At 34.8% G+C, this 27650-nt stretch overlaps 1 protein-coding gene across 6 annotated transcripts in view; it reads right to left on the bottom strand.

Moving 5' to 3' along the window:
• Positions 1 to 27650, bottom strand: part of uif (sushi, von Willebrand factor type A, EGF and pentraxin domain-containing protein uif) — a 431448-nt gene that overhangs the window by 155798 nt on the left and 248000 nt on the right. For all 6 annotated transcript variants that reach the window (XR_011329717.1, XR_011329716.1, XR_011329718.1 and 3 more), the window contains exon 4: positions 3133 to 3214. Coding sequence is in view for 3 of the 6 variants with exons in the window: in XM_069812500.1 (XP_069668601.1) it covers positions 3133 to 3214 (82 nt within the window). In the remaining 3 variants the exon portion in view is untranslated. The remainder of the gene's footprint in view (positions 1 to 3132; positions 3215 to 27650) is intronic.

Genomic DNA, 27650 nt, shown 5'->3' on the forward strand with positions numbered 1-27650 from the left:
ACTTATTAAAAAGGACTTATTTCTTTTAAACCCATTTGTTACTCGCATCTGAACAAATGAAGGAAGATTTTAAAGATTTAGAAATTAAAATGAGTTTCACTATATCAGTAATATAGTACAGAATGTTCCCCTCGAATATACCGAAATTAAATTACCTGTGAAAAGCTAATGGTTCCGGATATAATTAAACATAAAGTTTTGCCTGAAAAGAAAACTCAACCTGTATAATTTATTTAACAAATGCACGAAGATATACAACATTAGACCAACTAACAACATGAAAAAAAAAAAATTGATCAGACCTGTTGTTGCCTGGATTATTTAACTGAGAAAAAATCAAGAATGCGATATCTGCACTCTACTGCCGTTTTGTAAGCAAAACCCATTTACTGCATAACATTAAATCAACTGCTAGTCTGTTATTAAAAATCGGTTAGCCTTTTTATTATTATTATTTGTGCAATTTTTTTTATAATAGCATGAATATTACAATGACTTCTTGTATGAAATGTATAATAAATAACTAGATTTACTTCAATGGTCAATAACTCGAAAACAGGTTTTTGTTAATTGGTCTCTTATTGCGTAACTCTATCCAATTAAGTATAATTTATTTTTCATTTCTTATTTAAAGGTATTATTTACATCATTTAAACAAATAAGCATATCTCTACGTGACCTCCAGAAGTTGCAGAGACAACATCAATACAGTACAAATCTCCTGCCATGTACTTTGCAACAAGCTTCAGTCACGCTGGCGATGGCAGCAATGATACGTAGCCGAAGATTCTCAAAGCCTCTAACTGTGGTTGCATAAACCTTGTCTTTCACATAACCTCAAAGAAAAAAATCTAAGGGAATAAGATCAGAGGATACTGAGGGTCAATCAATCAGTCCGCCTCTACTAATCCAACAGCCGGGGAAAACGTGGTCCAGAGTCAGGCGAGTTACACTGTGTCAATGATGGTGTGCAACATCTTGTTGAAAATGGAAGTGGGGCTATAGGTGTTGAATTTGGGAAAAGAAGAACTGCTTCAACATATCCACATATGTGGTGCTATTAAAAGCTCCCTCAAAAAGTGTAAATATTAAATGCTTCTATTCCTTATAAACTCGATATACCTTAACTGCGTTCAAATTAGTGGAACTGTACCATGCTGATCACATCACATGAATACACTGTGTTGATGCATGACGTTTTCTAAACTGAGTGACCACACATTATGATTATGATGGTGATGATGGATGATGGTGATGATGATGATGATGATGATGATGATGGTGATGAAGTTTGGAGGAATTGATCATCGTCAGCTTAAAGAATTAGAACTCGTGACTATTTGTATTCTCACTATCGTGAGAAGCTTGAGCCCACCACCACGACCGCCACCACCACCACCACCACCACCACCACCACCGGAATTATTAAAACTATGTGGCGGTGATGTTTGTAAGTTAATTAATTTTTTTCTTGAAACTTTTACTAATCTTGCTCACGATAGGGAACAATGGCGGGCTTATGTGAAGGCGGCAGTGAACCTGCGGGTTCCTTAAAAGTCATAAATAAGTAAGTAGGTGGGTGGGTAGGTAGGTAAGTAAGTACTTGAATCTGTCTGAGGGTGAACATAAACGTTGGCTTGTAATTTCAAAGAATCGTTCCGCATCCGATATTCGTGATCCTCATTAATCGATGTTTATTATATACACAGGGTGGACCGAAAGTCGGATTGCATTGGTAAAATTTCAAACATATATGTAGGCAATAAACACATAAAAATTGTGTTTATATTTTATTTTATAGTGCCAGTATACCTATTTTATTGTTATAATAAATATTCAACGTTTTCAATAAACTTTTTGTAGCATTATATGAAATAAAATTTCATATATTTTCTTATTGTATGGTCAAAAGGTTACCTTGAATTTGAAGGGGATTATAGAAAATCGAATTTAATAAGAAAACACATGTGTGGTACCAAGTTTCATCAAATAGCCGTGTAACTTTGTACCAGCATTAAATGCCAAATTTCACCTATTTATAATATTATTTTTATGTTTATTATGTCGCAACCCATAAAATAAATAGTTTTCTTAAACTTAAACATCAATTTCAACAGACACTATTTTAGGTAAGTATAAAAATATTATAGAATTGGTACAAAGTTACCCCAAATTATTGTATCGTTCTTTTCTGTCATTTGGAACTCTGACAACCCTTCTGCAATGACAAGGGACGAAATGCTGTGCTCTTCAGATCGAGTGCGTGTATTTTTTCGTAAGTGAGCCGGCATTGCTCTGTTGTCAAACTACGCAGTCTTCCAACTTAATTTTTAAATTAACCATGCACTTAATTACAAAATGCATTAATACTTTTTTATTTATTTTAATGTATTCTGTTGCTCCCTTCAATTTGCAGTTATCATATCACCTTCATTCTGTAAAAACATGTTGTATTATGCAACACTTTATCTGTGCCTGTATTATTACATTGGAGTAAAAGTTGAGCTATTAGATCCAAAGACAGATCCAGAGATGAAATTTAAGCTAAGAACAGCAAGATACAGATGATCAGATTTCATACCAAACGAACTCAAAAGCAACTTTCGTTAATAAGAAAGTAGGTCTACGTATACACAGAATACGCACTGCCCGAAAACAGCCCCACTCCTCTAATTTATGCATTAAGTTGTGCAAATTGGTGGCAAACCGCAGGCACCAAAGACTTTATTTACGTGTTAATATAGCAAAGTACATAATCCCGTAGCAACAACACGCAAAGCCCTCTTTAAACATTCGTGACATAATTTCCTTTTACAGCATTCGATTCATACTCTGTCTAAAACATTTTCGCTTAAAAAAAAGAAAATAGCGTTCAAAACTAATTAAATTAAATATATAAACCAAATGTCCACATCAAGATTCCCAAAATTAATAATGAAGTATACTTCGGACGGTAGAAGAGAGTAGGGCCAATCAATGAAGAAAATGACGGATGAATTCTAAGACAAGAATAGGACAGCAGTGCCCTATATTCATGTAACTACAACGAAGATTAAATATTTTGAAGAAAATACAGTAAGCAATCCATGTAACGGAATACTTGACAAAAAATATTCACGGAAAGTTACTTACCTTCTGCACAATTCAACTGCTTTCTCCCACGAATGTCGTATACTGAAGAACTTATAACAGTGCAGACCCCTAAGCTCCCAACCTGAAAACAATAAAAGATAAAAAAATGAATGACAATTTCACTTCACCGTAAATGTCACAGTTTTAAGTACAATTATACTTCAGAACTTTTCCCTTCATTGTACTCAACAGTGGTTCAACCGTTCTTTTCGTTTGTGAAGATTCAGTTTTTTGTAATTGTAAAAAGGAGCGAGGAGTTTGTTCTGATGACAATTCAAGAACTGTCACGTTAAGAGTATAATTTGTCGTTACAAAAATTGTGTCTATGGCTTGCTTGTTAGTTTTATAACCAGCATACTGAACTTTACAGTGGTCTGCCTACATGTGCAATAAACACGTAATTTTTCTTCTTATTTTAAAATGTTGAAGCCAAGTATTACTTTTTATGACGCATTGTTATGAAAATGTCTAGATCGTTGACTTTTCACCCAGAAGACAGGGTTCAAATCCCTGCATGTTCAACTGGAATTTGTGATGTACAAAAACGGTGTTTCAAGCAGGTCACCGCGGTGTATCGTCATCATTATGTCATTCCTCTATTAATCACAATTATCATCATCATCATCATCGACGTCATCATCATTATATTTATAGTGTATTGAAGATAATATCTGAGACGAGAAATTAATCTAGAGTTTCGGGGCGTTATTCCCAAAGGTGAGATCTTTCATCAATGACAAACAGAGCGAGTAAAAATAAGAATAAAGTTTTGTCAAAATATGACAAATAAAATGTAAAAATATTACAAAATATAAAATAACATGAATTGTTTTCCTTCTGTCATCTTTAATTTTAATGCTCGCAAGGTAAATAATGGACATTAAAGTAAAAAGGTAGCAAGAACGTAGCACTGACACCCCCCCTCCACTGCTACTATTGCCAATTGTCTGCAAAGGTCAGAACTTTAACCTCCTGTTACTCGGAGAGCCTCCAAAGCCGTCATTCGTTATCTCGTCAAACCAAATGATTGCGTGCGCCGTAACATATAATAAGAACCTTATGGTGAGGATATATAAGCTCGCTAGCTACGAGTAGAAGCGTAGCGAGGGATGGAAGCTTCTCAATCCACTTTCTTCTTCCCCTGACGCGCAGGTAGGTTTCACAGATAACGAATGGCCTGCAGTAGTAGTAGTAGTAGTAGTAGTAATAATAATAAACCATATTACATGCGAGAGTCATTTTGGCGACAGAACATAAGATTACAGTGGACAAACGAACGAAAAAGGCTATCTGTCTTCCTAGAATGTTTATATTGTACTTATCAATCTGGAAAAAATTCGCTTTCTTAGTAGATTATGGTCAACGGAGATTAATCAAGACTCTTTTTCTGCCGGAAACGATAATCCAAGTAGGTTAATTTTCCAAATCATGCAAACAGGACTAAAACTACGAGTTAATCAGAAAATGTCTTGCAAGAACTGTATTGATAAGACATTTAGAAAGTTCGACTATCACGTTTACCCTCTTACTTTCGCCAGAAGCAACGAGCACGGTGGAAGCTGTATAGGGGTCATTGATCAAGGAGCCCCGTGTTTATATTCCTTATACGCACTCTCGAGTCTAGCACTAGAGTAGATGTAAGAAAGAGTTCATTCAAGAAGAAATAAAAAAGTAGGCCCCCGTTTTTGTCTTATTACCTACGAGCTTTCCATCTTGTGGTTACGCTAAGAACTTGTTCATCCACCATCCACTCACTGCGTGTCTGCTGCTTCTCTTTTTTCCGGTTGTTGGAGATTCTAAGTGACTTCGACAGTCGAGATAATTTCTGTTTTTACGTCACGGTGAAAACAACTCAAAGAAAAAGACTGCACAAAACGCTCAAAGAATATTAGTTTGTAAATAAATCTACTGCCAACTTAATATTTCTAATATATACTGTTATGCATCATCATCATCATCATCATCATCATCATCATCATCATCATCATCATCATCAAGGTTTGAGCCTTCTTTCAGTTTCGCAACTCGTAATTTAAAAATGATTGTATCGTCAATGTGAGTGGTGCAGAATTCCCAGACGCCAGGTCGCCATGGCGACTGTGCTTTTACTACTGGAGCCTAAGTTTCCGTTAAAAAAAAATTCTATTTTTTTTTTGTTTTCTTTCTTTCCTTTTGTTTGTTTGTTTGTTTGAACCTTATAAAATACAGATTCAGATCGTCATTAGAAACAAACATTTTATGTGATTTGATGATATGTAATATGAATGGACCTACAGTAAAGGAATTTGATTCTGCAAGGACTGTAGACCAGTAGCTTTTCAGCAGCAAGATCACAAGGCACATCCGTGGTCACAAACAACCATGAGATAATGAGATCATTAATTCTTTATTATGCAAAATTGTAAGTCCATGTTGAATATTTTTTTTTTTTTTTTTTTTGCAATTTGTAAAATGTAATTTACACTAGTACTTACTGTTTATAGCTTTATAATCTAATAAAACTCATTAACATTTTTGGCGATTTAAATGTTTACAAAAACTAATAGCGAGGCCAATGCCAAGTAGCAACTCTATTATTGACAGGAATCAGGTTGAAAGAATGGTTGATGGCTCCTAATTTTTTCTGGCTCAATTGAGAGAAAATTTCTGCACCCCTGGACTCTATCTTCAGGTTTTTACACTTCCGCCGATGAGCTTTTAGTAGCAGATATATATGGTATATGATAGTCTTGAATGACAGATTCTTAACATGTGTTTCTGCTTTGGAAGTCTATATATTGTATATTTTCAACGATAGTAATTTCTTTTGGACCTTAAGTATACTAAGCAAATATCATCGCTTTAAATTACTGAACCCGCATCTGGTCTGTGTAACATTTCTGATACATAGCGTCATTGTTCCTGCAATAACTCCTATGTGCAAAATATAAATTTTTTCAGTAGAAAGAAAAAAACACATTTATTCATCCTATGGCAACTGTACATAAAAGACTGTGAATTCTTACATTTTCGAAACAAAGAAATATAATTACGTATAGGAGATTTTATTATTTACTGTATCACTATTTAAGTTATTTAATAGAGCAAAAATCTGAAAATCGATAAATATGTCATAAAGGAGTTATTGCAGGAACAACGACGATAGGCTATAATAAGATCTTTAACACATTCATTATTATATTTTGTGCGAGATCGTGTGTATTTGCTTGGTTTCCGCACAAAACCAATCCGCGGAAAGTCTTAAATTCCACATTCAGTATTCCCAACCTAACACACATAACAATTTCCCTCTTCTTACCGCTTAAGTGACATATTGATTTTACTGCTTTAGGCTTTTAACATATTATTTTTAGAAACGTTCAATATAGTAATAATTATAAATTGGAAACTTACCACTGCAATTTCACCTAAATTGCACTGTTAATTATTGTTTTTAAATATTTGCAAAAATTAAGTAAACTCTACAACTCCATTAAAGTTACTGCATTCGTGATGCAAGTAACATTAAGGAAGCCATGAAAAAATCAACAAGATTCCAGACTCATCATAGACTGGGGGGGAAAAAAGACAGACGCATATCACGGCCTGCTGGAGTATAGTAAACACAGAAAACATTTTAAAACAACAATGTTCAAGATAGATATTTTTGTTTTGCAAATTTGCCGTCTTTGAACAGAAACCAAGATGGAGATTTCATTGCAACTAATTAGAAATTCCTCTTTCAGGTAGATATGTAATAAACGATCTTCGCACAAAATAATGTACGATACACGAGCGGTATGTTTTCTTTCAATTCTCGGAAATTAAAAAAGCTCAACTACGTTTCGCTTTTTCAAACTTTTCCTCGAACATGAAAACTTCAACACACCGCTCTTGTAACGCATATTACTATTATAAAATTGTCACGAAAGATTTAATCAGAACCTTGTTGGAATAATATTTCGGAGTGACGAGCGAGACTTGTGACAGTAGATTGCGTTCGTGCGCAAATACGAACCCCCTCCTGGGCTGATTACCCAATTTTTTCGAAGCCTCGATCTCGCCAAATACCATTTCTTTACCACCAAACCTACCGGCTCTAAATAACCTTGTAGTCGTATAACGTCAACCAATTAAAACATTTCAACGATGAAAGATGAAATTATAATATATAGCCACCAGGGGCATAATATTCAAATTACAATAAAAATACAATAATAGAGACGTTGTGAAGACGTATTCTAGTATATTTCATGTATCGTACACGTAATGTGGGACACGCATAGAAATGCTGATGCATTAAAAGACGATCAGACATGAAACCGGTCTGTCAGGCCGGGAACAGACTGGCAACTGGAGTGTTAGTGTGTGTGTGCACAGGGCTTCACAAACCTGAGCTGAAACACTAGATATGTCACAATACATATAATTCTGTTACGAATATTAACAGTACAGTCATATAGTTAAAATTGAGGCGAGCTAAGTGCAATTTATAGTGAAAAAGACTAATGTAGACTTTTTAATTGGTTTATTTTACGTCGCTTTATTAACTGCTATGGTTTATATAGCGTCTGAGTGAAATGATTGTGATAATGCCAGCGAAGTTAAGTCCAGGTTCCAGCGCCGAAAGTTACCCAACATTTGTTCTTAATGGGTTAAGGGAAAACTCTGTACCTTGGATCTAAATTTTAAAACAAATTGTCTGAAAATTTAAAACATTTAAATAGTAAAACCATATTGGGCGTCCAATGGCAAGGTGGAGAGACTCGATCTCTTGATGTGGAAACAGGCCTAAGGCCTAACTCCATGATGTAGAAGAAGGAATAGTTCAAACTTTTAAAACTAGAGTATACACATGGTTAGTAAAGCATCCCTTTTATTCAACTAATGAATTTCATCACATCATCATCATCATCATCATCATCATCATCATCATCATCATCATCATCATCATCATCCTGACAAGTATTAGGCAGAGTGGCCTGTTACAGTATTGTTTTCTGTCCATCTCTTTTGAGGTCTGCCAACGGATCTTTTCCCTCTCGGTCGATCATTTAAAATTGCCTTTAGAAACCTGTTATTGCTCATTTTATTAACGTGATTTTTCCAGTTTTCTTGACATCGGCAAAAGTATTCCATCACTGGTTCAGTCTTGAGTTCCTCCATGATATCCTCTTTCCGTTTGTGATCGAATTTAGTGTATCCCACAGTCCTCGTCATGAATCTCATCTCACATGCTGTGATTCTGCTACTATCATGAGCTCTTAAGATCCATGGCTCACTTCCATGGTCTTGCGAAATTATTATACAGGCGTAAACGGGTGTATTTCTGAACAATTTAAAGCTTGAAAACACAATTTATTATGCTCATAGTTTTAGTGTATTTGATGATTTTCTGGGAGATATCTCTTTCAGATTGGAAAGATAGGTTGTATCCCACTTAATTGAATTCATTCATCCTTTGCAGAATTTTGTTTTCTAAACATATTTTACTTTGAATTGGGTCTTTGACAGAAAATGCCATAAACTTTGTTTTAGCAGGTGAAATTTCCATGTTACATTGACCATAAATTAATATGGAGACTATCAAGCGATGATCCATTTTTTAATTTTAATTCATGTAATATTAATATGTAATTTACTTTTAACGATGTACTATATATTACTTTTTTTTTAAATAATGACTTTGTCAATTGACTGTATAGTGCCTAAAGACAACTAATAAATGTTACAAAATCCTGAAAAAAAAAAAAAAACTTAATTCAGATAACTTGTCTCAACCAGAATTTGAACCCAGGTACGCTCGTTTCACAGTCAGACATGCTAACTGTTACTTCACAACGGTGGACTGCCAATGTAGAGGTTGTTAAAATTTTTATTCCTGACATACATTGTAATGACTGTGATTACTTATCGTAGTACCTCAGTTGTATCACTGGTTCGATTACGAACGTATTTAAAATGGATAATATGACATTCTTGAGCTGAATAACAAGGACGAGAGAGAGGAGGAGGGATATAGAGAGAGTGAGAAAGAACCAAAATTAGGGAGAAGCCCAGATCACATATATAACAGATTGCTCATCCCTATATTAAAATCGGTAGCACTTTAAAGAGAAAAACCGCCAGGATCGTCACCCTTCCGCCGTAAACGAACACGAGATGGCAGTACAGCCGCTAATGCAATTCAAATGGGAGTTATGACGTGACTCCTTATGTAACAACTAGATGGCAGCAGAGTAAACCTGACAAAAGTTGTTACCGTCAAAGTTTATAAGGCCGAGTAATCTGGGTATATATGATCTAGGGTAGAAGTTAAATGATAGCGTATTTTATTAGCATTTTTAAAATCCCCTTCATAAAATAACTTTTTAAGATACCAATGATGAAATTAAAATATATATCGAACTTAAGTATGCGGGAAACAAAGGTACCATATCATTTCTTCTACCAAAAATATCATGGAATGTGCTCGGAATAGTTTTACGGTTCTCTTTCATAGAAGTCGCTTTCAAAGGGAACAAGGGACTAATATAGCATGAAAAGTGACGAATACATCGTAAATAAGTAAGTCATAAAGTATTACTGTAGAAATATTTAGGAATTTGAATAAAAATGAGTTGACGAAAATATTGTAATTTATATCCTTTACAATTTTTGTAAATGCGGAGACAGTAAAGATATGTTTAAATTACTATTTGGCTATAATAATTGTGGAATACTAGTCATAAACAGAAGAAACCCACATACTTATAGGTACTTTGTGTCCCAGTTGCAACGAATTCCATCGCTGAACGAACCCTGCTTCCTTTGGAGAGAAGTCTTTTGTTGCTCGAATTATAGCTAGTTCTAACACAGAGATAATTAGAAACAAATGCCTTGCAATGATGTTGTTTTGGTAATAGTGAGAGCAGACGCTTCGAAATATTCTTAAACAGGTTACGAATTTTGAGTAGTTGCAGTGACAAGAAAGTGTGATTGCAGAACCAGGGTTAATAATGCAGCCCTCAACACACATATGCCTGACATTATTATAACACGTGCATCGAATGTGACAGGTTTCAACATATTACTACATATCCGTAACAAATATTTACTCATGCGTAAAAATTAAGTAACCTTAGCTCTCTGGCCCATTTCTTCTATTTTGCAAATTAAGTAGTTTACCCTGCTCAAACCGGAAACGAACTAGCCTCTTCTACCTTCTCCAGTATTACAAATCATTGCTGTGTCTATGGCTTAAAGATAGCGCGTTGGTCTTCCGTCTACGCGGTCCGGATTCGTTATCCGGCCGGGTCGTGTTGGAATTTGCTGTGGACAAAGCCGACGTTGCAGAGGGTTTTTCTCGAGGTACTCCACCAACACACTCCACCTTCCCCTCATATTATCTATCATCTGAAATAGTAAAAAATAGGCTGAGGTGAAGTCTTGAGGATAGTAAGGGTTTCCGATGATAATATAAAAAGGGTGGGGCTTTCGGCACCTGGGGCTCCTCAGACTACTCGTATGTGAGTGGAATTGGCTCTATCAGGGGCTCAGGTAGGTTGGCCCACTTGTCAGCATCGGATTCATGAATGTCACCCAGGCCATCTTTCAAACTTGGGCAATCATCGCATATACATAGGGCGCACAATGGGCCAAAGCATGTAAGTATAAGGCTCTGTCCCGAGTCCAGCCCTCGAAAAGTCAAGCCGAACCACGGCTACTCGGGCTATTACTTGCCCACATCACTTTCAGAACGTCGGTATTTCCAAGCGTATACCTGTTCAGTACCGTTCTCAACATGATGAAGCTGAATTATTATTGTGAAACGTGTACAATACACAGGGTCTTTCATAAATAACGAATCTATGAACAATTAACTATTTTGGATCACGAGAAAGAACCCTTCCCGGTGTCGTAGAGTAAAATTTGGAAACAAACACCCCCTCTCCTCGCCGCCAGAACTATTAAACGAAAGAATGGTTAGTTTTTTTTAAACCTTTATTAAAACACACAAATGTAAAAACAGTTTCAATTGTTAACCAAATTATGGTGTGCAATTTTCAAAATGTCTTCCGTTCTGCTGAATGCACAAATGTAAGCGGCGTATCAAGTCTTCATGGACTCTGGTAGAATGTCAGGCGTAACCATTTGTATCCTGTGTTCAATTCGTCCCACTAATCCAGGAATAGTCACAGAGACACGATCCTTGATGAATCCCCAGAAAAAGAAATCCAGGGGAGTTAAATCAGGTGACCGAGGAGGCCAACGGATTGGGCCTGTGCGACCGACCCATCTGCCTGGAAACATTTCGTCTACGGAATAAACTCTTAATTTGAGCGACACTGTCTCCAAGTTCAAACCAGGCAGCAATTTTTCTCTTCTGCAATAACGTTAAGCGACTGCGTGGCATTTTATCTTTCCAGTCTATCACAACAATGTGTATAGGCACGGCCGTGTGCCATTATCCTTGGCGTATAGAAGGCCATGCTCCAGGTCATTTAAGTTGGCATCAAATGAACATTACACATGGATAAGTAGCTTCCTCTGGCGGCGGAAGAAGGGGGTGTTTGTTTACAAATCGACTGTACGGCAACGGGAAGGGTTCTTTCTCGTGAGGAAGAACATGTAAAAAAATTAACCAAAATAGTTGATTTTTCGATAGAATCGTTACTTATTAAAGAATCTGTATAATGATGAAATAGACTATGAACAATCTTCATGGCATTTTTTTCTGTTCCTTCTTACTGGTAGTTTCTTCCTATGTCCTATGGAATGTTTTTTATTTTTTACATTATCTATTTTCTGACTTCACTTCACTCACTTCCACTTTCATATGACATTTGCTTTCTTTATTATTTTACTTTATACCAATTAATCTACTTGTAATTCACTTCACCGTTCTTTCTTATCACCTTAAAGCAATGATCACCAGCACTAACTGAAATGGATAGCGGGTAAGCAGTGCATTGTAATATGCCCCGTCGTGCAGCAGGAAGAGGAAGAGAGCATACCTGCCAGCAGCCACGGTTGTACCATAGTGATCTCTTATCCGCGGGTAAGGGACGCTAGCCTGAGGATGCATTGTGCTGATGACCGTTGCCTTAAAGTATCAAAACCCACGTCAATATTGCTATGGGTGCCTATGTTTTCTCGCCTCCTGTTCTTACAATCGGTAAGTCAAGGTTTATCCATTTGTAACGACACAATTTTCCGCCTTACTTCTCTCACATGAAAAAAAAAAAAAAACGGCATGTATGGTACCCAGGATCATATATACCCAGATTGCTCGGCGTTATAGGTTTTGACGGTAACAACTTTTGCCAGGTTTACTATGCTGCCATCTAGTTGTTACATAAGAAGTCACGTCATAACTCCCATTTGAATTGCATTAGCGATTTTACTGCCATCTCGTGTTCGTTTACGGCGGATGGGTGGCGATCCTGGTGGTTGTTCTCTTCAAAGTGTAACCGATTTTAACATAGGAATGTACAATCTATATGTGATCTGAGATGGTACTCTATAAGGAGTCCAATACAGATGTATCCTAAAATTATCTTGGATACTTAAGTAGGGTTCAACGTTCTTTATGTTTCACCATCAGTGTTTCGAAATAAACTGTATTATACGTATATTGATGTCAAATTTATTCTTTATCCCAATTAATGTTTGTATGCATCTGAAGACTGACTAGTGTAATATGTGGCTAGTCGGCGACCCTACCCCATTATCTCCTGGCCTAGTTGCCTCATAAGTGGTGCCTTCTTGGTATCACTTGTGATGTTTAGACCTGTCTTCGGACAGTTGACTAAACAACAACAACCCAATTAAAATGAATGCTGGTGACTGGATTATGGCTATGTCAGGCATGTCCAGTATTTTATTTGAGAGTTCCGTTATGAGTGGGAGCAAAAAACTCGTAAAAGTCAACAAGTATGTAACTGAAGCCAAGTCTTCAGGTTTGTTTACGACTAGACTTTTATGTTAGAATATCTTAGCACAGCAGTCACGGTGTGGTGTTCTCATGAAGTAATCGGATAAAAAATCTTACGAAGACAGTAAAATAAAAATTAATGAACGAACCTTGTCAAGTCTCTATTCTAACTCTATTTTAAAGTTATACTTTTTAGGCACATATTTTTGTTTTTTCTTCAATTTACGTCATGTACTTGACAGTTATGAATGCCAAAGTCTGGCTCTCTTATTCTTCTGGGTAGTATCCTCTGGCGAGAAGAAACTTCATCATTGGCAAATTGGCAGGATATGAATACCGGTACTTAACTACCTCGTTTAAGCAATGACTACTAAGAAACCACTGTTTTCCAGTTTTGAACACTGTCAATGGGGCAATGAAGTTTTATTAAATCGAAGTTATTAGAGTTATTCTTTTGGGGATCAGGTAGCAATCCTTAGAACATAAATTCTGAGGGTTCTGTTTGTTTCTGTATAAGTAGATTATTTTACGACGCTTTATCAACATCTCAGGTTATTTAGCGTCTGAATGAGATGAAGGTAATAATGTCGGTGAAATGAGTCCAGGGTCCAGCATGTGCTCATATTGGGTTGAGGGAAAACCTCCGGAAAAAACCTCAACCAGGTAAGTGAAGCGTGCATTTCCAAAACGTTGTAAGTGCCAATTTGTAAAGTTTACAGTAGGAACAAAAATAGTTTCCTACAGTACATACAACGTTGTGACTTGCGCAACCTGAAAGTGCACTACTTTATTACTTGGAGCAGCCCTTTCTTCATAACCTTTCGTAATATTGTCAAATAGTGCACCTACAACTGATATATGTGAAAAAATAGATTATGCCAGTATCGGCACTTACAACGTTATGGAAATGCACGCTTCAACTTGCCCCGACCGGGAATCGAACCCGAGCCACCTGGTTTCGCGGCTAGACGCGCTAAGCGTTACTCCACAGGTCTGGACTGTTTCTGTATATTTGGATCGAATTTTGTATATTACTATTTTCGGGTTTTTTCAGAGCCTATGACGCAAGATTTGTAGTGCAGTGTTCTCATTTTATGAGGAAACTTTGCATCATTTCGTAGCCGGCCGACTTCCTGTTGTCCCGACCGCAGCGTGGGAAGCCAGTTATACAAAACATCCCAGCAGTTAGTTGCTTCTGAGAATTATTCCGGAACTTGTGTGGGGCTGTTGCTTGTGTGTTGAATAATCGATTGGAAAATGAAGTATACAGTTTCTAAATGTTTTGATTTTCCGGTAGTAACGAAACACATTCCACGCCGGTGCAAGCACGACACGCAGGAAAGTGTACGCCGGGGTTCCGCTGTAATCTAGTTTCCTCGTAAAATGAAAGCACTGTGTTTTCCACGTAACTTAAAAATAACTAAATATTTACATTTTTAAATAGAATTCTTACAACGGAAGTGAAAAAAAAAATTCATAAAATTAATATTCATTAATAAATAAAGATGATTTTTAAGAGCCATACTTTCCACTATGTCATATCCGAATCCGCAGTATAGACCAGTATAGACCTATAGATTCGCGCTATATGAGGTTTTTAGTACATATCTTAATAAGTTTGTTCTCTTAATGACACACGAAACATAATACATTAAGTTTTTAATTCATTCTATTGATAGAGGATATAATATGAACGCAGAAAAGACACTAGATTATAACACTGAAGGCATGTGAAGAAGTTGGCAGAATGTCAAAATGAAGGAGGCTCTGTCGAGACAAGGCAAACCTGACCTATCCTGTTCTGCTGTGGCCTCGATCGTTTTTACGGCTCCGTAGTGTCAGCAATTCTCAGATTCCTGGAAAGTTCTACAACACGTCAGCTGTAGGAGCAACTGAGCCAGATACTGTAAATGTCTTCGAGAATCTGGATCTCACTGCGCCAAATTACGAATGGTTCAACCATGTTTCAGGATGTGAATGGTTTTACTACATTCGGTAGATATCACTATGTCAACTACCCATGTGATAAATCAACATATTATAATTAATTGTAAACGAAAACGATCATTAGTTTCTTCCAAAATTCATTAACTACTAAACTTTGCGCCGTTTTCAGATGAAATATTGCTCTCAAATAAAAAAAATAAGTTTTTTTTTCTTTAATAGGCCTACGTCATTATTCTTTTGGTCGGTCTCAGTAGTGTAGTTGGTATAGCGCTAGCCTTCTATGCTTGAGGTTGCGGATTCGAGCCCGGTCCAGGTCGATGGCATTTAAGGGGTTAGGTACAGCTTACAGCAAGTAAAATTTTGAAAATATTCAACATTTTTTCCCTACAAAAATGAAAATTGTATGTGTAAAACACAGTCCTTCTGCTATATGAAGAAATATTTTTACGATTAAAAAAAATTATTTACATTTTTTTTTTTTTTTTCAAAATTCAGTTCACTGTGCAGTGATAAAGCGTTTCCCACATAACTAAAAAACTATCCAACATTCTGTGATGAAATTTTTTGTGTATTTATGCATGTCATTATCTACAATATGATGCAATATCACTTCTCTACTTTTTATAGATTATCTGACAAAAAAATGCATTTTTAAAAATGGTCAAATATCAGTATTTTCTTCTAACACAAAATAAAAAAAAATATTTATTAAGGAATGTAGTTAAAAGAGCATGATATTGTAAACACGAGTTTCAGCAATAAAATAAAAGAGAGAGAAAATGAAAAAGTTCACAAGTTATGAGTTATGAGGGAAACGCTTCACCACTGCACAGTGAACTGCGACCATTTTGAATTAAAAAAAATATATAAATAATTATTTTTAATCGTAAAAATATATTTTTCACATAGCAGAAGGACAGTGTTTTACACATACTAATTTTCATTACTGTACAAGATACAGTAGGCCTAATAAAGGAAAAAAAATGTTGAATATTTCCAAAAACTTTACTACTGTAAGCTGTATCTAACCCCTTAAGTGTATTTAAATGCGACAGGCTCATGTCAGTAAATTTACTGGCACGTAAAAGAACTCCTGCGGGACAAAATTCCGGCACACCGACGACAATGATATAACCTCTGCAGTTGCGAGCGTTGTTAAATAACCATAATTTATTTTTAAAAGTTTATTCTTATGCATTGCTTCTTTATCATGCTAAGTATAAAAATACGTAATTATGTAACTGTAAAAGTGCAACAAATACGGAAATACTCATTATCAGCATCCCGTTTACCGGGAAATTACATTCGTTCTGGTCATGTCGCATTTTTCCATTTTCTCTATAGAAACAACTTTCCGAATAGAGTATATTAGTCAACGTACTTTATTTTAATCTTTTTAGTCCCAACTTTGACAGTTAGTGTCCTATCTTTAACCCAGTATCTGAAAATGCCTATTCACAGCTCAAGTAGCTGATGAGATAGAAAGCTCCTAAATTCATGATTGAAGATGTTTTATTTACCGAGACTGGTCTTTGGCTTGGCTTCACTTGGCTTTTTGAGGGCCGAACCAGGGACGGATCCTTGCACTTAAGCTTATAATGACTCATTTTGCACCCTATGTAAGACCTCAAGCCCTTCCTACATCAACATCGGAAACACATACTACTCCTAAAACTTCTAAGAGGGAAATGGTAGTACCACACGAAAACCCTCTGCAACTTCTGCTATTTCTACCATACAATCCATTACGATTTGGCCGGGATCGAACCTGTGCCGTCTGAATGGAAGGCCAGCTCTTTAGCGTTTGAGTCTAGCTAGTCTGGACACCTCTTTATGAGACCATGATAATGGGGTGATAAGAGACTGATGAAATTGTGACAGGAAAAATAGGAAGAAAGAAAACTTTTCTCAACACTTTAGTTGTTCAGTATAATCCGTGTTCATAGTTTTAACCCAGTTTCTATTGCTGAAAGTCGACGTTACAACCTTTCGATTGACGGTGAACATGCTGTGACGCTTAATAAACTTTAATAGAACAAAGTTAGATTGTAACAAAGATCGGTGCACTCTGTTGAAAAGATTGTACGATCACTTATTGTGTAATGACCTAAATACTGAAATCTTGAAGACACAACAGCAGGAGACAGACACAAAGACATGGATATATCAAAGACTGCTTTCCTTATTTAGAATCACGGCTAAAATAAGGAGACTGCTCTTCTGTCTGAGCCATGTGTAGCTGTCCGTATGGAGCGATGTCTGCCTCGTTAGCTGTCGCACCCTATGCAGACAAAACGGTATCAGCCAGACACATAACGGCTAAATTATACGCTGTCATTTACGTTACCGATCATGGCCAGCGTACATTGCAGCCTATATTTTATTTTAGCTAATTACAGTAGCCTATAATCTACTTATGGAAATGCTACATTCTTTATCCATATAGGTCATCATTTTGTTTTTACTAACATTTCTAATATTAACCTGGCTATATCTTTGGATTAACGGTTGAGAACTGCAAATACTATGTTATCCCCTTCCACGTCCGGAGTTTGATGATACTATAGTACAATACAAACAAATCACTTTACTAGGTATAGGAGGGAAGAAAAGTAGTGCATCCATTTACGTAAACTAGAAACTATTACGATTTTCAGTTTGATAATTTTCGTTAGGTTTTTATTTACTCAAAATACAGTACAGTATTAACAATAAGTGTTTTTTCTTCACTAACTGAACTATCCAGGCGGACGTATTCATTATGCAGACTTAGTGGATTTAGAGCAGTTTTGAAAGTTCTGGCGAGATGAACATTTCAGCCTCTGCCTGTGTCTTTACCCACGGTCTTCTAGTGAGTACAGTTCGGCCGGCCGTTCGGTTGACGTAACTAGTTCAACGTTATATAATTTTAATATAGTTTTAAAATTTTACTTCTTCAATTTTCTTTTCTAAAACTATGTACTTAATTTCTTTATTTAGCTCAATAAAGCCTTACTTTTATTTGTTTACAATGTCGATTATTTTTACAAGATCTATCTTAAGGAAAACATTAATTATCTCAGAAAATTTTAATTTCTTGCACGTATTTCATGTGAAATTAAAATTTATCTCAGGGAAATTGCATGCATTAAGTACTAAAGTACTACATTTGATAAAAATGAAACTGTGATGGACGTTCTTCAGAACAATTTCCAAGAACTTCTATAAATGCAACTCTTGTATTGTCCAAATTGTCCTCAATTCACCCGACTGAGTGGTTGATAACTCAAGAGACAATAAACGTTGAGTCACGTGACATCCAGCGTTGTAAAAGCTACGATTCCTGATATCTCGAAAGATTGCGGTGACGAATTACAGAGAATAATTCGAGGAAATTAAAAATGGGGATAACCTATAGTATAGCAAATAGCACCTATTTATGAAGAGAAAAGAAAGAATGAAGTTCAACTTCGGCTTCTTAATAATTCTGTTTTCCCAAAATTGAGTCGCTTAACAGGACATCGTGAATTTTATCACAGCTTTCTTCACACATAGTGACATTTCATTCCTGGTAAGAACGTAAGAACTTTTTATAACACTCAGGTCTCGAAGGTGTAATGTCTAATAACCTCCTTTCTATTGAATTTATTGTCAGAAAGTAGACTACCACTTTTCGTATTTCTGAAATTCAAATAGTTGTTTTAAGCTGTGTATAATTGAGGGAGTAATATAATGATGTTGGCTCCCGCCTGTGGTGTACTCTAGATAGTCCCTGACGAACTAAGCGGCCTACGCTTCTCGACACTAGCGACATCTATGAGCCACTCTCGTAGAGTTAAGGCGAACAACGGCAAGTTAAGGGATCTACCATTGCACATAAAAATACAGAGACGTCGGTTTAAATAACACTGTACCTCTTTCGGTTCCCAATCTCCAGCAGATTCGGGTTCAATTCACCGAAGAAAAGAAGAAATTTATCTCTCACAAGAAATGGATATATCTCTTTTCAGTATCTGTCTTGAGTTACCTTTGTAAATAGTGAAATTCCTAGTTATTTTATAATCAAGGAAACCATTGAAAACTCCGATCAAATTGACCGACCCCGCATTTTGAACCAGGAACTTCCCGAATGCGAGTCTAGTTTTTTACCAATCAGACAGTTTGCTAGTCGCAAATTATTATTTTCCGGATTAAGAAGGAAAAATAATAAACAGAAAAATATTAGGGCTACAATAACAAATTCTGTTTTTTTTTTTAACTATTATCAGGTCGCTATCATCGGCGTCAGGTGGCGGGCTTTCACTTTAGCGCAAGATAGACCGAAAGCAGACAGAAGAGCAGGGAAGGATCGGGGAAAGACCGCTCTTGAAAGTATTACACAATTTTCAAGTTAAACTAATGCATTGTTTGGGAGTGAATGAAAGTAATTAGAAACAATGTTTATGATTTCATACATTTTAAAACATGGAGAATACGAAATTAAAAATGTAAATACGATATCGTTTAAAAATACTATTTTTAAAACATTGTTGTCGTTTAGTCAACTGTCCGAAACAGGTCTGGACCTTATAAGTGACTACGTAAAGATTAATTTTTTTTTAGTCCTACAGAATTTATCTGTTATGGTAACAAAGGGAAAAACTCTAGAGGAGAGGGATTCGATCTGGTGATGTGGATTGAACTTCGGCGTAGCTCAGTGGTTAGAGCGCTTGGTACGTAGAACCAAGGACTCGGGTTCGATCCCCAGCGCCGGATCGAATTTTTCTCCTCTAATAACCATTCTTATAAGTGACATCAATAAGGTATCACTCACGAGGCAGCTAAGTCAGGAGATAAAGGGATAGGGTGGCTAGTTTCCTTCACCCTTCATTGCATACATCGCTGTCTAGTAACATATTACACTAATCAGACTTCAGGTATATGCAAACAACTGTTCTTCCTCTGACAAGTGAGGTGTACTACCTGATAATAGATGTATATATCAGCCAGAACTTCAATCAGAGGTATTTTACACACGCTATACAAGAAAACTGTGTAACAAACACGTACAAAACTTGTTAATTTACTACAAACAAATCTTATATACATTTTCCAATAAAAAAAATCATAAGTAATGTTCCATGCTTTTACTCGTTCTGTATAAATGTAACTGTTCTATAAAATGGTACAAAAAAGTTATTAGATTCTGTGCCTCGGATGTGTTGCCGGAACTTACTTTTCCGTAATGTAACGTGAGATACAATCGACAAATATACGGAAGTTGGACGAGTGCGTAACTGTGCAAGAAGAGGGAGAAGTTATGTGGTCATGTAATTCGGCTAAGTACAATTATAGTGTGGCAAGTCACCTTACCGTGTATATAATTACAGCCCATTCGCTCCCACAATGCACAGGTACAGAAGAATAGGAAGGTTTCAGTGCGCAGTTATGCAAATGACTGGGCACTTTCTGGGCGTATTAGTAGGCCTAAATACGTTACTTTTACCACAAAGGGGTCTTCTGACTTTGATTTATGGCCCCCATTAATACACGTCCGAAACTAAGAAACTAAAGGCCTTAGGTCAAATAGCCAACCGTTACCTTTGAGGCATGAAAGAGGAACTTCTTAGAAAAATCATCTCAAACAGCATACGTTTACGGCTAATAAGCATGTTGTATATTTTTGTCTTCCTGGGAATAGGGATGAAAAGAAAACCGGAGAGATATTACTGAATAATAATAATAATAATAATAATAATAATAATAATAATAATAATAATAATAATAATAATAATAATAATAATAGCAGTCAACAACATCAGCAGTTATTCAGGTTTTAAGACAATTTGATCCATTCAACCTCCATATCAAGATTAGAATTCTACCGGTACAGCCTTCCTTGACGTCTTGATCTCCTTTGCATTTAAGTTGGTTGCAGTGGCGTGCCCATTATTTTGTCAAGGGGGGTTATCATTAAAATTGTTTGCAATTTACATTATTGGTAAATTTTGTGTATTATTATTATTATTATTATTATTATTATTATTATTATTATTATTACTAGGCCCATTATTATTATGTTAGGTATATTTATTAATATTATACTATGTTCCAATAGAAGATATACATGAATATCCTTATAAAATTTTTCTACAGCCATCCAGTTTTTAACAAATTTTAACTTCTGTTTAATTTTATATAATAAAAAATGCTTGTGTCATTGTTATACTTACACAATAATCATATATATATATATATATATATATATATATATATATATATATATATATATATAAAGGGCGCAAATAGCCATAGTAGCTGACGCGTTCTTTTTAAACCTATCTAACTATAGTGCTATGTTTTGCTTAGCCTTTAATCACATTTGCAAATCTTTTTTCGTTCATTGTATTAAAATAATTTTCTCTTTCGAAAATTATCCTTGCCCATCTTTGTAAGAAATCAATTTCAAATAGGCCTATCAAGTGCATCATTGTCCTCGCTATGATGAAAATTATTGTCGTTAATGCAGGATTAATTATTTAAATAACCAAATATTGACCAAATAATTTAAATGTAATTTAATGAGAGCTTACAACCCAAATTTGTGTTGGTGAAATGCATTGTTCATTTAAGTGTCAATTAAAACGACATTAAAGTTAAATATGTTTGCTGAAATCGTCACGTAAGCCCTTTGAATTTAATTGCAAGTTACCGACGAGGCCGGTCATATTTTGGACAATTTAATACGGAATGTTGCACTGTAAGTGAACATGGTCTACCACACATTAGTGGAGGTTCGCCACTTAACAGATGACTAGGTGTCAAACGGCAGTGGCCAATCCTCAATTGGGCAAGTGAAACTCCTTCTAATCGTGACGCTCTTGTGAACGAATCCCTGAACTCGGACAGTATTCTTTATGCTTCGCAATTTATTTCCCGCTTGTGCAGACCATTCTCCTTCCCATTGCCACCAAATACAATTCATTAAATATTCCTGTGTATCTTGCCACCTCTCACGCCAATAACCAATGTGCCAATCAAAGCAGCGTCCCTATCTAAAGCATCTGTTGCCTCATTAATTACCAGGAATCCAAACATGGCTTGAAATCCACACTATTCGAACCTAAAACTAGATATCAGAAGCGTATTGAAATGTGTGTGGATCCTTAAAACAACGAGCCGATCATAGAATTAATAAGACTGGAGGAACTGAATGGCGCTTAAAGAATCGGAGCAGATTAAAAATCTTCCAACGAGGTTATCAATTAAAAATAGCAAAGCTCTGTAAAAGCATAAAGTTCTGCAGTAAAATCACAAGATATAGGCCTATGAACTCAATACCTTATAGCCTAGGCTAGATTTTGATCCATAATCGTGGATTCCCAAGAATGTTATATCTTCGCGACTTGGACTTGCGTAAATCGGGTCTCTCTCTCTCTCTCTCTCTCTCTCTCTCTCTCTCTCTCTCTCACTACGAAGAACTAAAATAATAAAATGAATATTGTATTCATGGCATAAATATTCAATAACGTATAATATCTAAATATAGTTATTGTTTCTGAATCTGTTCTAAGACGGATTTACTTTGAGGTTCCTTGGAGTGCGTTTCGTAATCGTTGTGGGCATGTCTACCTCGAGGCATTTCCTCTGGAATGCGGGGAGAAGAAGCCGAAGGGAGTGAATACAATGTTTTCCTCTCTGGATGCTGTTGTCTTCAGAAAGGTCAAACTGTTATTAATGCGCTTTCACTACTTGGAATTTCTTAAGCTGAAATTCTATTCACAGGTTGTGAAAAACAAAGCCTCGTCTTTCGAAGATTATGCAAATCGCCTAAGTCTGCATGGGAACTCAAACTGGGTTTCTAGTACCACTTCCCAGTTTGGTAGTGTAAAAACTACATATATATAGCCTATGTATCGGAGGACAAGGATAAAAAGAATACTAAGTGTCACTGAATTACAGCAAAACATGTTTATTTAAAACAAAGATTTACTCAAGCATAGCTTTATATTTCAAAGATGTTGATAAATATTTCTCACAATCAGTAAAAATCTATTAATTAATTATCTTTTCAATACCCCATATGTCTTTCTCTTTCATAGAAACTACGTGTGTTTGCCCTTATGCACTAAATTTTCACTATGTTTACACCTGGTGAAAGGGTCATACTGCTTTAGAATACCTAGTTTTTTTGTTTCGACTGAATTGCCGTGTAAAGTAAAATATTATTATTATCATTATTATTATTATTACCTCTTCACAGAACAGGAGATTCGTCCTGTCCTGATCTGTCTCAACGTTTCATTATACTTTTTGCTGGATCGTTTCATTTTCATTTTTTTATTTGGTTTATGTATCTAATATTGAAGTGGAATGGGAATAATTTCTATTCTTGGTAGAGAGCTCTAAGATTTTTCCATTTCATTATACTTTTTTACTTGGCCTATCTTGGTGCTTTCCGTAAAATTTATAGAATTATTGTTATAAGTATTAACTTAATAATCAGTAATTACTTCATCATTAATTCGTTTAGAATCATATTGCATTCTACTTTACATGAACGGCAACAGACAAAACCTTGAATTTGCAAACTGACATTGATTTCTTAAGACAAATAATGTCTTCAGTGAATCAATAAATGCAATTTTTAAAATAAATTATTGCATATTTTATTAATCTTTATCTACTTACTGGTTCCTTCAGAATCAATTGTAATGTAATTTTAATCGACAGCATCTTTACTCACTCCTAATGTCATATTTTTCATTTCACTTCGAAAAGAGAATTTGTTAATACTTTAATACTTAATCCAAATATCTGCACAGTGGAATCGAAATAATTATTATTATGTAAATTTCGTCTGTACTTTTAATAAGGTAAATATTTCGCTGTTTAACACGATTAAGAAAATTCTTTCATAAGTCTTTAATTTTCTTCTACGTACAATTATACTTAAATTTCGTATTTTTTTATAATTTTATTACATTCCATTTGTTTTATTCTTCCTTACGTTTTTCCCTGCTGACTATCTGTACAAACTGAGCTGCTTTTATTATATTGCAATCTTTAGATCTGTATTTTACTTTCTTTTTTCTATTATGGTATTATTTTCATATTGTTTAGTGTCGATTTTATTATGCTATTACAGTATTTTGTTTGTAATATGTTGGTATCCTGTTCTTTAACTTTTTGTTCAATTTTCACTCCTTGTATACTTTGTCACCTGGTAGAGTGTAAGAGAAGGCCCTATGGCCTTACATCTGCCAGTATAAATAAATAAATAAATAAATAAATAAATAAATAAATAAATAAATAAATAAATAAATAAATAAATAAATAAATAAATAAATAAATAATAATAATAATAATAATAATTATTATTATTATTATTATTATTATTATAGGTATGACAAATGTTTTCTTAATTTTAACATTTTAACATTATATTAAGAAATATATGTAACAATATATGTAGGCCCTAACATGAGTTTTATGTATGGATACATTTCCATCAAAAATGAATATGACAAAAATTAGTTTTACAAATGGAATTTTATTAAGATTGATATTAACATAATCTTCTTTAATTAATATTAAGCATATAGGATTACATAAAACTCGTGACTGAACTTCTTACTGTTATACACATAAATTTGATGATTTACTATAAGAGTGAATACGATTTCACTATGTAACCTATATTTAGATATCGTAGTAATAACCATGTATCTGATGATGCCGTAGTGGGTGGAAACGTTCACACGTTACTTTTATAATTAACCTGTATTAACTTTTATACTTAGAAATTTTATTTTTATTTGATATGATACCGTACATACTGTAATAAGTCTACTCACTTTACTTTGTATTTACAATTTCATAAGCAAATTAAGATATCTATGAAATCCCCTCACAGAAAGAAGAGTATACAATTATATATGAATGGGAATGACAGATATGATGTAAAAAGATAATAGCAAAGTCATTGCGTCATTTTGTACTCGTAATCATGCGATACTCATCACTTTTAAGTTTCCATGTGGCCTTGGCATTAAGCGCAGCATCAAGATGCAGGAAGACTGAAAGCGAAGTTTCTCCTGAGCATGCAATGGATCGAACAGATTTCACTGAATTCATTATATAACTTGAAAATAAACTGAACATAACTGAAATATTGGAGAACCAGCTAAACAATAAAAATCTATAATACTATCAAGGTATATTTCATATTGATAGTAATATAGGAACATAATTTTAAATTTAAGCAAACTCAGAAGTACAGTTTGACCTTAATTTGCTTCAAAGGACTGGGCAGCTTACGACATTGAAACAAGGCCAGATATCTTAAAACTTTCACAATCTTAATAACTTTATGAACTGTATTTTGGTAGTCTATTCTATAATAAGATCCCTTTCAAAGATCTATGTACAGGTAGACTGTTTAAGTAACTGATGTAAAAAGTCTTAACTCCCGTTATACAGAACTCTAAAGAAATAATATAGTTATTTATGGAACTAGTTAGATAAGTGTATTATTGTCATTCGAGTATCTTTTTGGAGAACGAAGCGTTAGCCAAGTTACTTAATTACATGACAGAGATTCGTTTAATGTTTATGTTTTTAAATAATAATTTATAATAATTAATTTAAAATAAAAATATCATCATTCATTGTAGGCTAAACCTTGGAATCCATACAACATAGTAAGCTAAATCATTGATTTCCATGGCAACTTAATATAATGTTTATAATATCAAATAAATTAGTTGTTTATTTTTCAGTCAGTCACTTATCATGTTATGATGGCAGAAATGGATTCTGTTACATCAACAGAATCCATTTCTGCCATCATAACATGATAAGTGACTGACTGAAAAATAAACAACTAATTTATATGATATTATTTCACAAACTTATCTGAACACAACATGACTTTTAAATGTTTATGATATTTAAAAACATTTAAATTATGGTTTGTTTAACGACGCTCGCAACTCCAGAGGTTATATTAGCGTCGCCAGTGTGCCGGAATTTTGTCCCGCAGGAGTTCTTTTATATGCCAATAAACCTACTGACATGAGCCTGTCGCACTTAAAAACACTTAAATGCCATCGAGAATGGGATCGAACCCGCAACCTCGAGCACAGAAGGACAGCGCTATACCAACTACGCTATCCAGGTCGACTATATGATATTTATTATCAAGCTATAATTACAGTGTTGTTACCATAATGAAATAAGTGTGGATAAATAGACATTATTAAACGATCATGGATAAAATTATTCATATAATAGTCCTAATTATGACAGATAATATAGGCTAGGTCATTTGGCGATAAATTCACTTCCAAAGTGAATAAACAGCACGAGTGGTATTTGTTTAAGCTATTTCACAAATATAATGCATGATAATATTGATAATATTAATAAGCCAGGTATATAAATAAGAAATGTCCTTTAAGACAATAAATTAATAAAAACTCACTATGATTCATTACATCTATTATTTCAATGCAACTTTATCATCACCAAATTTGTAAGCGTAGTCATAGACACGCTATTTTCGAGTTTTTTCGTTGTAATTTTTGCATTATGTTTAGTTTTTTTCAACTACAGCCCTAACATACCTTGGATATAATGAAGTTATTTGTTAATTTTGGAAATTTACCGGACAAAAATGAACATTAATAATAATAATAATAATAATAATAATAATAATGACTATGATAATCGCCCATACCTGTGGAGTAACGGTTAGCGCGTCTGACCGCGAAACCAGGTGGCCCGGGTTCGATTCCCTGTTGGGGCAAGTTATCTGGTAGAGGTTTTTTTTCGGGGTTTCCTTCAACTCAATATGAGCAAATGCTGGGTAACTTTCGGTGCTGGACCCTGGACTCATTTTACCAGCATTATCACCTTAATCTCATTCAGATGCTAAATAACCAAAGATGTTGATAAAGCGTCGTAAAATAACCTACTAAAATAAAAAAAAAAACTATGATAATCGTCAGCCATTCAAATAATGAACTTTTATTAGCCTGTTACGATCTCCTTCCATGTTTTCAAGGATCGACCCACGGATATTTTTCCTCGAGGCGTTTGGTGAAAGATCTGTCGAGGCAATCAGGAACAATCCATTCTATTGACATACTGAAGCCAATTATGTCTATAACTACTGAGGTGTTCATGAATATGTTTTTTTATTCTCTTGTTGATCAATGTCTTTTGTAATCAAGTAGACTGTAGTCAGCAGTTTTTCGTTTCAGTCCCGCAATTAGGCGTTGTCTTCATTTCGGACGGTTGTTTTACTGCCGTACATGAGTGTGGACCTTGCCAAAACTGTATATCCTTTTATTATTGTATGTTTTTGCACTTTATTTGTTCTGAAAACTTGATTAAGAACATTGCTGAAACTCTGAATTTTCTGTGATTTTTCATTCTTGGTTTGGTATGTCAAATTGTAGTCTAGCTATTAAAAATAACACTTGTTTTAAGAAAAAATTCCCAAACCAAGTTTTACTTCTGATTTGCATTTTATCTTGATAAGCCATGATCTTTGTTTTTATTGTAAAAATTTACTTATTAAAGCTTTGTGCTATGTTCTAACATGTGTGTTTTATCTTTAAATATTTGTGCTATTATTTTAAGATGGTGTATTGAATATTGCAATATATTCATATTCATTAATAGCAAAGAGAACCTGGTTATCTGCACATGA

The sequence above is a fragment of the Periplaneta americana genome, chromosome 16 (assembly GCF_040183065.1).
Source record: "Periplaneta americana isolate PAMFEO1 chromosome 16, P.americana_PAMFEO1_priV1, whole genome shotgun sequence".
NCBI lineage: Eukaryota > Metazoa > Arthropoda > Insecta > Blattodea > Blattidae > Periplaneta > Periplaneta americana.